The 13,818-nt window shown below is 45.2% G+C and overlaps 1 protein-coding gene across 11 annotated transcripts in view; it reads right to left on the bottom strand.

Moving 5' to 3' along the window:
- Positions 1–13,818, bottom strand: part of Dmbt1 (deleted in malignant brain tumors 1) — an 89,572-nt gene that overhangs the window by 52,392 nt on the left and 23,362 nt on the right. For 9 of the 11 annotated variants that reach the window (XM_006507307.4, XM_006507302.4, XM_006507298.4 and 6 more), the window contains 6 exon segments: positions 13,058–13,090; positions 10,911–11,234; positions 7,879–7,905; positions 5,811–5,843; positions 4,141–4,173; positions 2,499–2,822 (listed from right to left, as the gene is read on the bottom strand). In XM_006507307.4, coding sequence (XP_006507370.1) covers positions 2,499–2,822; positions 4,141–4,173; positions 5,811–5,843; positions 7,879–7,905; positions 10,911–11,234; positions 13,058–13,090 — 774 coding nt within the window. 11 annotated transcript variants of the gene reach the window in all.

Below are 13,818 nucleotides of genomic sequence, written 5' to 3'. Positions count from 1 at the left end.
AAACTAAGAGATGATCTCTCAGGAATGGGAAGAATGTGGTTAATGTTGCTGGTGTAGCATGTGTGTGTGAATATGTCTTGGTGTATATGCATAATCTGTGAAATCAGCAGGAAGGCTCTCAGGAGCCATGAGGGTGGATGCTCACAGTTCCATCCTCCATCCTGTGAGCTGCAGTACACTCTCCACTCTCCTGAGTCAGGCACCCTGTTAGGCTCTTGATACATGTCCCAAGCTAGGAACGAAAGGAGCAATGAGTGCTCCCAGCCCTGTAGAGAGTCCAGCATATCTAGACTCCTGAAGGCATCAACAGAGAGCTTTGAACAAGGGACAAGTGCTACTGGAGGTGTTGTGGGAGAATATACATGGACACTCAATGACAAAGAATGTATATGTGTGTGTCTGTGTATCAGTATCCACATCTTGCTCTGTGTGAACTTCTGGGATTGTGTGTGTCTCTCTGTGTGGAGAGCATGTATAACAATGTGTATCTGTGTTGTATCTGTCTATGATGTACATATTTGCATGTGAGATATATATGACTATGGTTTTTGGTCCATGTATGTAACTCTATGTATGTTTGTGTGTCTGTCCATGCAAATGTGTATGTACATATATATGGATTATATGTGTTAATGTCTGAGTGTCAATGTGTGTGTGTGTTTATGTGTAAGTGTGTGCATGTGTTTGTATGTCTTAAAAGGTGTAAATCAGGGAGGGACCTCTAAAAGGCACAGTGTCCTTGATCTTTAGAGACAGTTAGAACAAAACAAATGGTGGCTGGTTAAACACAGGACAAAGTAGACCTGCTCCAGGACATCACAGCATCTGCAGTGAGCAGACTGTGTCTACAGAGGGCGCTATTGGAATGGGGAATGTGGCAAGCAAAGTATTGTAGACTGAGTGAACTAAAATATCCTGTAAGATAAGGAGAAGAACTGTAACCAGAGTGTATGCTGGGCACTGAGGATTGGAGTAGAAATCCCAGCATTTGGAAATGAAGCTGGAGAATTACTAGGTAAAAGTGAGCAGCCTGGTTTATGTTATACATAAACATATACTTACATGTATACATGTACACTTATATATCAGTAAGATAATCAATGTAGAAAACAGGAAAGAACATGGAGGAACTGAAACATTCAGATGTCTCGATGCAGAGGAAGATACACAAAGAGCACCAGTAGACATTGTGGCACTCTGAGGTGCCAGCCTGCCAACTTGGGTTAGCACCATGCAAGCCTCAGGCCATGCATTTTGAGTAGCATGCAGCAGTGGGGTCTATGATGCCCAGTGCTGTGAGCATAAAACATACCAGACAGGTCTTGTCAGCCATGAATGTGAAAGAGGAAAGTCCATGACCCAGCGAATGAATTTGGTGAAAAATCTGAGGGGTGAGGAATGTATGTCTTATCAATAATTCCCTAGTGTCAGAAGAAAAAGCATGACTCTATAATGAATAGGAGAAGAGGGGACTCCAAGCTGTGGACATTGACCTGAGCTGCGGGAGGCACAGACATCTGTGAGAAATAGAAGGACAGTGGACAGAAAGTCCCTAGCAGTTCACCTGGACATCAAGGGAAGACAGACTCAGCGTTTCTACAGATGCAGCTGAGGCTGATGTTCCAGGGCTGGTGCTGCCAGAGCAGACCATGAATAATACAGTTACTCATGAATTTCTGCCATGTACTCCGTGCCCCAGGTGGGACCTGGTTTGAGGCAGTTTACTAATAGCAAGTAAGAAAATTATGAGAGCCTGGATACAAGACAGGAAACCAGGGTTCTATGTTACTGTGTGGGTATTGGGCCAAAAGCACACTCAGGCTTGACTTCTTGAAGATTCAAAGATCCACCCTCATGGTTAAAGGATTCTGTAGGACTCTAAAATTCTCCATGCTACATCCATGCACAAATATTTTTTGTCCATTTACCTCATGAACATACTACACAGGATCTCCATTCATGAGTAACATTCCCACTGTTTTATCACCATTGAGCTATTGAACCCGATCAGTGAAAACCCAGAACTCTGCAGAGCCTGAGGGACTGAAGGAGTTACTGAAGCTTGCCCAGAAGAGTCCTTCTGCAGGACTTTCTGGGAAGGATTCTGGGGAACATTGAAAAAGAACACTGAATTTGCTCAGAGCGCTATGCCATACAGCTTCGCCCTTCTGATAGTCCAAATTCAACATAGAAACAGGATTCCAATACTCCAAACCAAGGCTGGTTTTCTTCTTGCAAGAGCACATGTATGCTGACCCTGGTCCTTTCTCAAGTGTGGGACTTGACACTGCATTTCTATGGCTTCCCTCTCTCACATAAACTCAAGCCTCACTAGAGACTGAGAGCCTTGGGCAGGACCATGACTGAGAAGGGCATTGTCCGGAATATTCACCAATCCTTACAAGGACCAATGAAGAGGCCAGGATGGAGTTCTGACAGCATTCATAGTGACCTGAGCTCATTGCAGCCAAGCAGATGTAATGATCACTGGGTCTTACCTGAACAGATGACTCCAGCATCCTCATGGTGTCCACAGTTATGAGAGAGCCAGCCTCGGTGGGAACATCTCCACAGATAGTCCTCATAGCCTCCACAGGCCACGTCATCCATGACAATGGGCCCTGTGCCCTGTCCAAACCTGGCACTTCCTGGGGCAGACACGGCCAAGCCACAGCCCAGCTGCCTGCACACCACGTTGGCATCATTGAGGTCCCAGCTGTCGTCACACACAGTGCCCCAGGAACCCTGGTAAAGGATCTCCACTCGACCCTGACACCTGTCTCCTCCGTTCACCAGCCTCACGGCCAAACCAGAATCTGTTCCTGGAAAGACATGGTGGTTTCTCCATTGTTGGTCATGTCTCACTTGTACACTTGGTGGCAGCTCACTCATGAACTTTAAAGCAATACGGGACATGAACAGCTCCTGCTGCTGCATCCTGGCCACACTGACCTGTAAAGATCTGTACCCTCTCACTTTAACAATGGCCCCTGTGCCCTCACTACAATGTCACTACATCTTTTCTAGACATGAGGACCAAGTTGGTCACCAGGATGCCTATGTTTCTACACACTGTGTTGGCATGGGTTGAATCTGCCCTGGATGGTGACAAGATACCTTGTCTACCTACTCTACCTTGCCATTATGCCTTGGAGTACCATGCACTGTAGGATTAAGTGGGTTTCAAGGAGAGAGAGGATGCAGAGCCCTCCCAACTCCTCACACACACACACTGTACATGCACACATTCACCTCCACCATGCCCCATATCTGCCAGCAGTAAAGGCGATGCATAGCAAGGTGGTATATGAGACACCAAAGGGGCAAAGGATAGCTTCCTGCCACAACAGAAGTTCATGGGTCCCGGAAAAAGGCTCTCAACAGCTGCTGACACACACACACACACACACACACACACACACACACACGCACACACAAACACCAGTTTCATTTTTATATAAGAACTCCTTTCAGACCCAATATAAAATTATAAACCTGAAGGAGCTGCTCGGACCCAATGGGCTCGGGTGACATGACAGCCACCACCACCTCACTCTCTGTCTGGAATGAGACCACACTAGAGGACCCCAAGCTTTGTCACTGCTGGTCACTAGGACCCTGGTGTGAACTTTTCATTAAAGTCAAAGTTCAACCCAACAGTTTTAACAGGACAAATATCTGCACACAGTGTGCACTAAGACACAGCTTTCTCAATTGGGCACCCACTTGAAGTGAATCAGAATGGCCTCGCAAAAAAGTCATCAGTCTCATTTTGTCACCAAAAGTCTCTGGAAGGTTGTCTTATATTAAGCACTCTAACCCCAGAGTCTCTTCTGACATAATACTAAATGTAGAGACCGGGGAGTTTTGGAACCCACACAAATACTGACTTCTACACACAGGGAGAGGGAAAGGTCAAGGGACAGCAGGCTGACTGATCCCCTCCACAGGCAGAGAAATACAGACAGTGACAGGGTTGACAGGAGGGACGTCCTCAGGGTCAGGAGGCATCCCCACTCCTCTAAGTCTTCACAGCACACGCCCACCACCCTATGCCCTTAAGTGTTACAAGGAAGTCGATGCTGTGAATACAATCAGCATTGTGACCTACAGTGCGAGATCTATACAATCTTTTCTTACCTATTGGTGTATAATCAGGAACGGGTGTCTGCTCTGTATGTCCATATACAGATGAGGAAGAAAAATGAGAAACATGGTGTTAAGTCTCCATTGAGAAAAACCAAGACATGCAAGTGTAGTCAACCTGCTGATGGGATGTGATTCAGGGTCTGTTCTGGGCAATGCTGTTTGACTTGACACTAGTGAGAAATCTGTGTAGTCTTCAGTCCTCCAAGTCTCCAAGTCTACTTTTAGAGAAAGTTGAGTTCTCCAAGTCTCAACCTCTTTTTTTATAGAAAGTGTTAAGCCATAGACCCTAGCTCTAACTTGCCAATGTAGGACTTGCACTGAGCTCTAGGGAACCAGTGCAAAAATGTTTCTCACACAAACACATGTAATTAATTCTTCTTTTAGAATTACACTGGCTGGTAGACCAATATAATATTCACTAGCATATGTGTGGAAAGCCTGTTTGGTTCAGTACCTCTGGATGCACCTTAGGCTAGACTGAAACTCAAGATCCTACTAGCTCAGCATCATGAGAGGTAGAATACTGTATGTGTGCTTACATGAGGAGGTGTGTGCGAGTATGTGTATTGTGTATTTGTGTGGTTGTGTGTGTTGTGTGTGTGTATGGTTGAGCTGTGTATGTGTGTGTGGCTGTGTTTGTGTGTGCTTGACCATGCTCTTTTTTTTCCTGTTTAGGAAATGATTCTAATATGTCCCATTTAAATGTGAGACAAATTTCAAACATATGTTTAAATTACTAAAAGAGCCCTGGCTCTCAGACACAATGCCTTCAAGAGTAGACTTGGTGCTGGGGATTGGAGTGATGATATCAAGACATTAATCCACTGGCACCAAGCAACCAGCTCTGCGTAACCCTCAAAGGTCTCAGGATACAGAAAGAATTGACCTCTCCCCACACAGCAGCTCCTGATATAAACTAGGTAGAATCTTGGGATGGAATATGGCTTTAGTGAGAGTAAAGCCAGCCTCATCCTTGGGACTCCTCACATGCATAAGAAAAAGTGATGCCTGACACTGAGCCAATTGGATTCCCTACAAACCCTGGGCTGGCCAGAGGCACTGCTATGGAAACAGTTCTTGCTGTGTCCTAGGATCAAAAAATGCCAAGGAAAAAAGAAAGAGATTTTCTTTCCCAAAGCCTAGGCCATCAGAGTCTAAACTATACTGATGTGCCACCAACACCGCTCATTGGAGGAACTCAGAGAGATAGAAAGGATCTTTAATGTCCCAGGTTGGGGATTCAGGAATCCAGAGTAGCTTTATAAGGCCTTAGAGGAAAGGAAAAGACAAGGGCATTAGCTAAGCGGAGTTTTTATTTCCTCTCCAAGGACTGAAGTCAGAGACTCTGATCCCTGAGTTCGCCAAGGTACAGGGTAAAACATCGGAACCTCAGGGCACTGAGAATGGTCAATAGAACCTCTAGTAACAAGACCTCCTTAGTGACCCTTGAAGGTGCCTCCTATGGCTGATCCTCACCAAGCACCACAATTCGGGGCCCTAATCCATGGCATATATTCCAATATAGGCCTGACCTTATTGGGAAATTTCCCTGGGAGCTGAGGACTTCACATGCTCTTCCTTCTGCCCGTCTTCTGGGTCAGAGGTAAGCTTATGGGCTCTGGGGACAATAGGCCACAGGGATACAACATAGCACAACTTACCTGCTGTGGTTTGGTCAGTTGGGTAGAACACATCTGCAAAATGAGAAAGGAAGAGTTCATTGGGTGTTGGTCTTCTCTTAGAGAACCTAGAAGCAGGAGCTGCAGTCTCCCGTGCTAAAGACTTTCATCACTAGAAATGCTGAAATGCATTGTGGGATCTGACACTGATCCTTCTTTAACTGGCTCCTGACATGTCATGAGCATCTCTTGGCCTCACTCTTCTTCATCTCTGTATCTATTCCATCTGAAAAACTATCTGGTTCACCAACAGCACAGAGTATCCAAAAGTCACATGGAGAATTCTGTAGTTCAAACAGAAGCTCTCATTGTGAACATTTACCATAGGTAAAAGAGTCCTCCTGAGAAACTGCCTCCAACTAGCAAGAGAAGCGACTTCCAGTGATTACTGTGGGAGGTCAGAATAAACACAGTCACAATGTGGCTGCCGGCAGGGCCATGTTCCTTTTAAGGGCCATTCTCAGGAGGGCGGGGATCTCCACAGTCACACTATGTTCCCTATGACTTGTGCACAGTAAACTCTATGTATCAATGGTTAAACCAGCAATTCACATGGGAACACAGTTGCTGTTGTTGGACATCTTCACAGGGTGCTATGAGGATTGGCAAAGGCCACCTGATCCTTCCAAGGTGTTCCCAAAGAAGGCTCTGGGTCTGCAGGACACAAACTTACTGCCCTCTGCTGGTCACTCTCTGATTGGTTCCCCCTAGAGAACTGCAAGGCTTGGTTTGTTCCTTTCTAGAAGTTGGTCAAAATCTTCCTCTGGATTCCCCGACATGTATGTGTTCTGTTAAAAGTACATACTACCTGTGATAGCTGAGCATTCATGATATGCAATATTTTTAATTTTGGAAGGATTAGTAAGTGACTGTCTTCCACTAGCAGGAAGGCTGACTGGAGGCTGCCTTCTGACAGGAGGCTGAAGCTTATTTCACCCATCACATGACTGAGGGCAGAGAGAAGAATGAAGGGGAAGTCTGGGGATTGGTCAGGTCTGCCCAGCAGTGTGACACCCATGTCTCTCATCTCTACCTCAACCATGATTTCTGTGCCTTATGATTCCACTGGATTCCACCAGACAGCAGCAGCAGCGGGAGAACCAGCAAGATCACTACCACCACCACCACCACCAGCAGCAGCAAATTTATTGTTTTGTAAGAAGAGAAAAAAAAAACATCTGGGATAGAGGTAAAATACACCTCATGTCCAATGTGATTAAAACAGCTGGACATGGTAGCAAAATCTTGGAATCCTAGAACCTGGAAACTACAGAAAAAGCTGCATATGTAGCAGAAGATGGCCTAGTCAACCATCATTGGGAAGGGAGGCCCCTTGGTATTGCAAACTTTATATGCCCCAGTACAGGGGAATGCCAGGGCCATGAAGCAGGTGTGGGTGAGTAGGGGAGCAAGGTGGAGGGAGGGTATAGGGAACTTTTGGGATAGCATTTGAAATGTATATATAGAAAATATCTAATAAATAAATAAATTACACAAAGGAAACTACAGAAAAGATGATCAGGAGTTCAGGGGGACCCTTGCCAAAAACAGCAAGGCCAAGTTTAGCCTGAGCGAGGTCAGACTCAAGAAATAGTACATAAACCAACCAATAGCAACCAAGTGGCCCTGTAACCTTGTGAATATTAGATCCTGATTAGTCTTGGGACAAGCAGGCGTTGGCCAATGTGTGAAGAGGGCATGATAACCTTACATATCACCTACCAATCACAGATCCCTGAGTCTGATTCATGTCTCACAGTTAGAGCTACTTGCGGAAGGACTGAATCAAAGACCTGCATTCAGATATTCTATTTGATTCTAACATCAACTGAAATTTGAGGCAGGAAAACATAAAATTGAAGACTGTAATTGTCTTACCACAGGACGCTTTATACTAGCGCTGGCAGGAGTTTCTGTTGTCGTTACTGTCTAGATGGGACACTATGAATTCCAGCCGAGTGTCATTTATTAGCATGGAGTGTGTCAGGATCAATCACAACATAGGGGGAAGTTATACACTGATACAGGTCCATATTTGCAATGTACTTACCAGGTGTGGGACTGCTTGATTGAGAAGCTATCAAAAAAATAAAAACAAATTCAGAGTGTGCATTTCATCCACAAGAATCCTGGCAAAAATCCTTTCTGAAGTGGTAGCTTTTACAACTCTCCTATGTGGGCCCCACCCCAAAGACCAAACTCAACTTTCTAGGTTCCTTTTTGATTGGTCAAAAGAGCAAGATCGTCTTAGAAATATTCTAGTCCAGGTCATTTGTATCATGGGCGTCTACACCAATTACACAGGGGGTGAATCAAAACGATGAAGGAAAACAGCCTGACTCTGTATTACTGAGCATGAAAATCTTTCCCTCTTGCCGTCCTCACGTGAGCGATGTGATATACCACTGAGTCACACAAGGCTGATAATCGATGAGGGACTAGATCTGGGATGACTGGCAGGACACAGAAAGGTGTCTATGGGTCACACACCAACTGATAAAGACTTGAGTGTCAGATGCTTTGGGTAGAAGCAAAGCAGTCTCTGTAACCCATTTCCTTGGAAACTAAGAGATGATCTCTCAGGAATGGTGAGGTGTGGTTAATGTTGCTGGTGTATCATGTGTGCATAAATATGTCTTTATGAATATGCATAATCTGTGGAATCAGCAGGAAGGCTCCCAGGAGCCATGAGGGAGGATGGTCACAGTTCCACCCTCCATCCTGTGAGCTGCAGTACACTCTCCTGAGTCAGGCACCCTGTTAGGCTCTTGGTACATGTCCCAAGCTAGGAACGAAAGGAGCAATGAGAGCTTCCAGCCCTGCAGAGAATCCAGCATATCTAGGCCCCTGAAGGTTCAACAGAGAGTTTTGAACAAGGGACAAGTGCTACTGGAGGTGTTGTGGGAGAATATACACGGACACTCAATGACATAGAATGTACATGTCTGTGTCTGTGTGTCAGTGTCCACATCTGTCTCTGTGTGTTCTGGGATTGTGTATGTCTCTGTGTCTCTGTGTGTGGGGAGTTTGTATAACAATGTGTATCTGTGTTGTATCTGTCTATGATGTACATATTTGCATGTGAGATATATATGACTATGGTTTTTGGTCCATGTATGTAACTCTTTGTATGTTTGTGTGTCTGTCCATGCAAATGTGTATGTATGTATATATGGATTATATGTGTTAATGTCTGAGTGTCAATGTGTGTGTGTGTGTTTATGTGTAATTGTGTGCATGTGTTTGTATGTCTTAAAAGGTGTAAATCAGGGAGGGACCTCTAAAAGGCACAGTGTCCTTGATCTTTAGAGAACAGTTAGAACAAACCAAATGGTGGCTGGTTAAACACAGGACAAAGTAGACCTGCTCCAGGACATCATAGTATCAGCAGTGAGCAGACTGCGTGTACAGAGGGCGCTATTGGAATGGGGAATGTGGCAAGCAAAGTATTGTAGACTGAGTGAACTAAAATATCCTGTAAAATAAGGAGAAGAACTGTAACCAAAATGTATGCTGGGCACTGAGGATTAGAGTAGAAATCCCAGCATTTGGAAATGAGGCTGGAGAATTACTAGGTCAAAGTGAGCAGCCTGGTTTATGTTATACATAAACATATACTTACATGTATACATATACATTTATATATCAGTAAGATAATCAATGTAGAAAACAGGAAAGAACGTGTAGGAACTAAAACATTCAGATGTCTCAATGCAGAGGAAGATACACAAAGAGCACCAGGAGACAGTGTGGCTCTCTGAGGTGCCAGCCTGCCCACTTGGGTTAGCACCATGCAAGCCTCAGGCCATCCATTTTGACTAGCATGCAGCAGTGGGTTCTATGATGCCCAGTGCTGTGTGCATAAAACCTACTAGACAGGCCGGACCAGCCGTTAATGTGCAAAGAGGAAAGTCCATAACCCAGTGTATGAATTTGATGAAAATTCAGAGTGGTTGAGGAGTGTATGTCTTATCAGTAATGCCTTAGTACCAGAATAAAAAGCATGACTCTACAATGAATAGGAGAAGAGGGGAATCCAAGCTGTTGACATTGACCTGAGCTGGGGAGGCACAGACATCTGTGAGAAATAAAAGGAGAGTGCATAGAAAGTCCCTAGAAGTTCACCTGGACATCAAGAGAAGACAGACTCAGCGTTTCTACAGATGCAGCTGAGGCTGATGTTCCAGGGCTGGTGCTGCCAGAGCAGACCATGAATAATACAGTTACTCACGAATTTCTGCCATGTACTCCTTGCCCCAGGTGGGACCCGGTTTTATGCAGTTTAATAATAGCAAGTAAAAAATCATGACCACCTGCAGACATGACAGGAAACCAGGGTTCTATGTTACTGTGTGGGTAATGGGCCAATAACACACTCTGTCTTGACTTGTTGAAGATTCAAAGATCCATCCTCATGGTTAAAGGATTCTGTAGGACTCTAGCAATCCTCCATGCTACATCCATGCCCAAATATTTCCTGTCCATTTATCTCATGAACATAATGCATAGGACCTCCCTGCCATGCCCACACCCCTATATTCATGAGTAACATTTCCACTGTTTTATCACCATTGAGCTATTGAACCTGATCTGTGAGAACCCAGAACTCTGCAGAGCCTGAGGGACTGAAGAAAGTTACTGAAGCTTGCCCAGAAGAGTCCTTCTGCAAGACTTTCTGAGAAGGATTCTGTGAAACACTGGAAAAAGAACAGTGAATATGCTCAGCTCACTATGCTGTACAGCTTTGCCCTTCTGATAGTCCAAATTCAACATAGAAACAGGATTCCAATACTCCAGACCAAGGCTGGTTGATTTCTTGCAAGAGCACATGTATGCTGATCCTGGTCCTTTCTCAAGTGTGGGACTTGACACTACATTTCCATGCCTTCTCTCTCTCACATAAAGTCTAGACTCACTAGAGACTAAGAGCCTTGTGGAGGACCATGGCTAAGAGGGGCATTGTCTGGGATATTCACCAAACCTTACAAGGACCAATGAATAGGCCAGGGTGGAGTTCTGACAGCATTCATAGTGACCTGAGCTCATTGCTGTCAGGCAGATGTAATGATCACTGGGTCTTACCTGAACAGATGACTCCAGCATCCTCATGGTGTCCACAGTTATGAGAGAGCCAGCCTCGGTGGGAACATCTCCACAGATAGTCCTCGTGTCCTGTACAGGCCACGTCATCCAGAACAATAGATCCAGAGCCCGGTCCAAAGTAGGCATTTCCTGGGGCAGACACGGCCCAGCCACAGCCCAGCTGCCTGCACACCACGTTGGCATCATTGGTGTCCCAGCTGTCGTCACATACAGTGCCCCAGGAACCCTGGTAAAGGATCTCCACTCGACCCTGACACCTGTCTCCTCCGTTCACCAGCCTCACAGCCAAACCAGAATCTGTTCCTGGAAAGACATGGTGGTTTCTCCATTGTTGGTCATGTCTCACTTGTACACTTTGTAGGCTGCTCACTTATGAACTTTAAAGCAATATGGGACATGAACAGCTCCTGCTGCTGCATCCTGGCCACACTGTCCTGTAAAGATCTGTACCCTCTCACTTTGCCTGTGAACCCTCACTACAATGCTCTCTACTTCTGTCCTAGACATGAGGACCAAGTTGGTCACCTGGGTGAATAGGTTTCTGCAAACTGTGTTGGCATAGTTTGAATCTGCCTTGAATGGTGACAAGAAACTTACTCTACCTTGTACCAATGGCTTGGAGGGCCGTGTACTGTAGAATCAAGACTATTTCAAGGAGAGAGTGGTTGCAAACTCCTCCCAACTCCTCACACACTGGACCTGCACACATTACTCTCTACCTTGATCCATACCTGTCAGCAGTAAATGAGAAGGCAGAGCTGGTTGGTCTAAAATAGACCAAAGGGGCTTAAAGATGATCCTACCGTCAAAAGAGTGCATGGCAAAGGCTCTCAACAGCTGCTTACATACACATGGTTGACAGTTTACATTAGAATTGCTTTCAGGCCTAATACAAAATTATAAACCTGAATGAGCTGACTGTCCCCTACTGTCCTGGATCACATGACTGCCTCATGTACCCTAGGCTAGACTGAAACTCAACAACCTACTAGCTCAGCATCATGAGTGGTAGAATATTGTATGTCTTCCTACACTCACAGCTGTGTGTGTATGTGTTATCTATGTGCAGTTGTGTGTGTTATGTATGTGTGTGTGGTTGTGTATATGTGTGTGTGGACCTGCTCATTGTTTTTTTTTACTGTTTTGAAATTACTCTAATCTGTCCTTTTTAAATGACACACAAACCTAAAACATATGTTTAAATTACTTTAAAAGAGCCCTGGCTCTCAGACACAGTGCCTTCAAGAGTAGACTTGGTGCTGGGAATTGGAGTGATGATATCAAGACATTAACCCACTGGCACCAAGCAACCAGCCTCTGCATAACCTTCAAAGGTCTCAGGATACAGAAAGAATTGACCTCTCCCCACACAGCAGCTCCTGATATAATCTGGGTGGAATCTTGGGATGGAATATGGCTTTAGTGAGAGTAAAGCCAGCCTCAACCTTGGGACTCCTCACATGCATAAGGGAAAGTGATGCCTGACACTGGAACAATTGGATTCCCTGCAAACTCTGTGCTGACCAGAGGCACCACTATGGAAACAGTCCTTGCTGTGTTCTAGGATAAAAATTTCAAGGAAAAAAGAAAGATTTTCTTTCCCAAACCCCAGGCCATCAGAGTCTAAACTACACTGGTGTGCCACAAACAACCCTCATTAGAGGAACTCAGAGAGATAAAACAGAATCTTTCATGTCCCAGGTTGGGGATTCAGGCATCCACAATAGCTTTATGAGGCCACAGAAAAAGGGAAATGACAAGACATTGGCTAAGCAGAGTTTTGATATCCTCTCCAGAAACTGAAGCCCAAGGCTTGCTCTCTGGACTGGCCAAGGTGTGGGTGAAACATGGGGACCTCAGGAAACTGAGAATGGTCAATGGAATCCCTATAAAAAAGAAGTCCTTGGTGACCCTTGAAGGTGCCTCCTCTACTGATCCTCCCCAACCTGCACAACTCAGGGCCATAATCCATGGCATATACGCCGCTATAGGCCTGACCTTACTGGGAAATTTCCCTGGGAGCTGAGGACTCCACATGCTCTTCCTTCTGCCCATTTTCTGATAGGAGATGAGCCTGGGGATTCTGGGGACAATAGGCCACAGGGATACAACATAGCACAACTTACCTGCAGTGGTTTGTTCAGTTGGGTAGAACACATCTGCAAAATGAGAAAGGAAGAGTTCATTGGGTGTTGGTCTTCTCTTGAGGAACCCAGGGGCAGGAGCTGCAGTCTCCCGTGCTAAAGGCCTTTCATCACTAGAAATGCTGAAATGCAGTGTGGGATCTGACACTGATCCTTCTTTAACTGGCTACTGACATGTCATGAGCATCTCTTGGCCTCACTCTCCTTCATCTTTGCTTCTATTTCACCACTACCACCCCCCAAAATAAGAGAACGGTTCACCAATGGCCCCATTGTAGACACAAAGTATCCAAAAGTTATTAGGATGTTTCTGTTGTTCAAACAGAACCTCTGCCATCACTAAAACGGTTCTGAGAGAGTGGCTCTGACAAGCAAAAGAAACAAATTCCCACGATTATTCCAGAAGGACAGAATAAACACAGTCACAGTGTGTCTATTGGCAGAACCATGATCCTTCTCCTATTGTCCGGTGGGGTGTGATCATCACAATCACACTGTTTTCTGTGACATGTTAACAGTACATCCTACCTATCAATGGTTAAGCTGGCAATCTACATGGGAATACACACACACACACACACACACACACACACACACACACACACACTTACACACACTCACACACACACTCTCTCTCTCACACACACTCATACACACTCTCACACACTCACACTCACATACCACACACACACACACACAAGGTGCTTCTGCATCCAACCCATCTTTATCAAGGTCAAGGGTAC

Source organism: Mus musculus, chromosome 7 (genome assembly GCF_000001635.26).
Source record: "Mus musculus strain C57BL/6J chromosome 7, GRCm38.p6 C57BL/6J".
NCBI lineage: Eukaryota > Metazoa > Chordata > Mammalia > Rodentia > Muridae > Mus > Mus musculus.
This window is presented reverse-complemented; position numbering and strand designations above follow the sequence as displayed.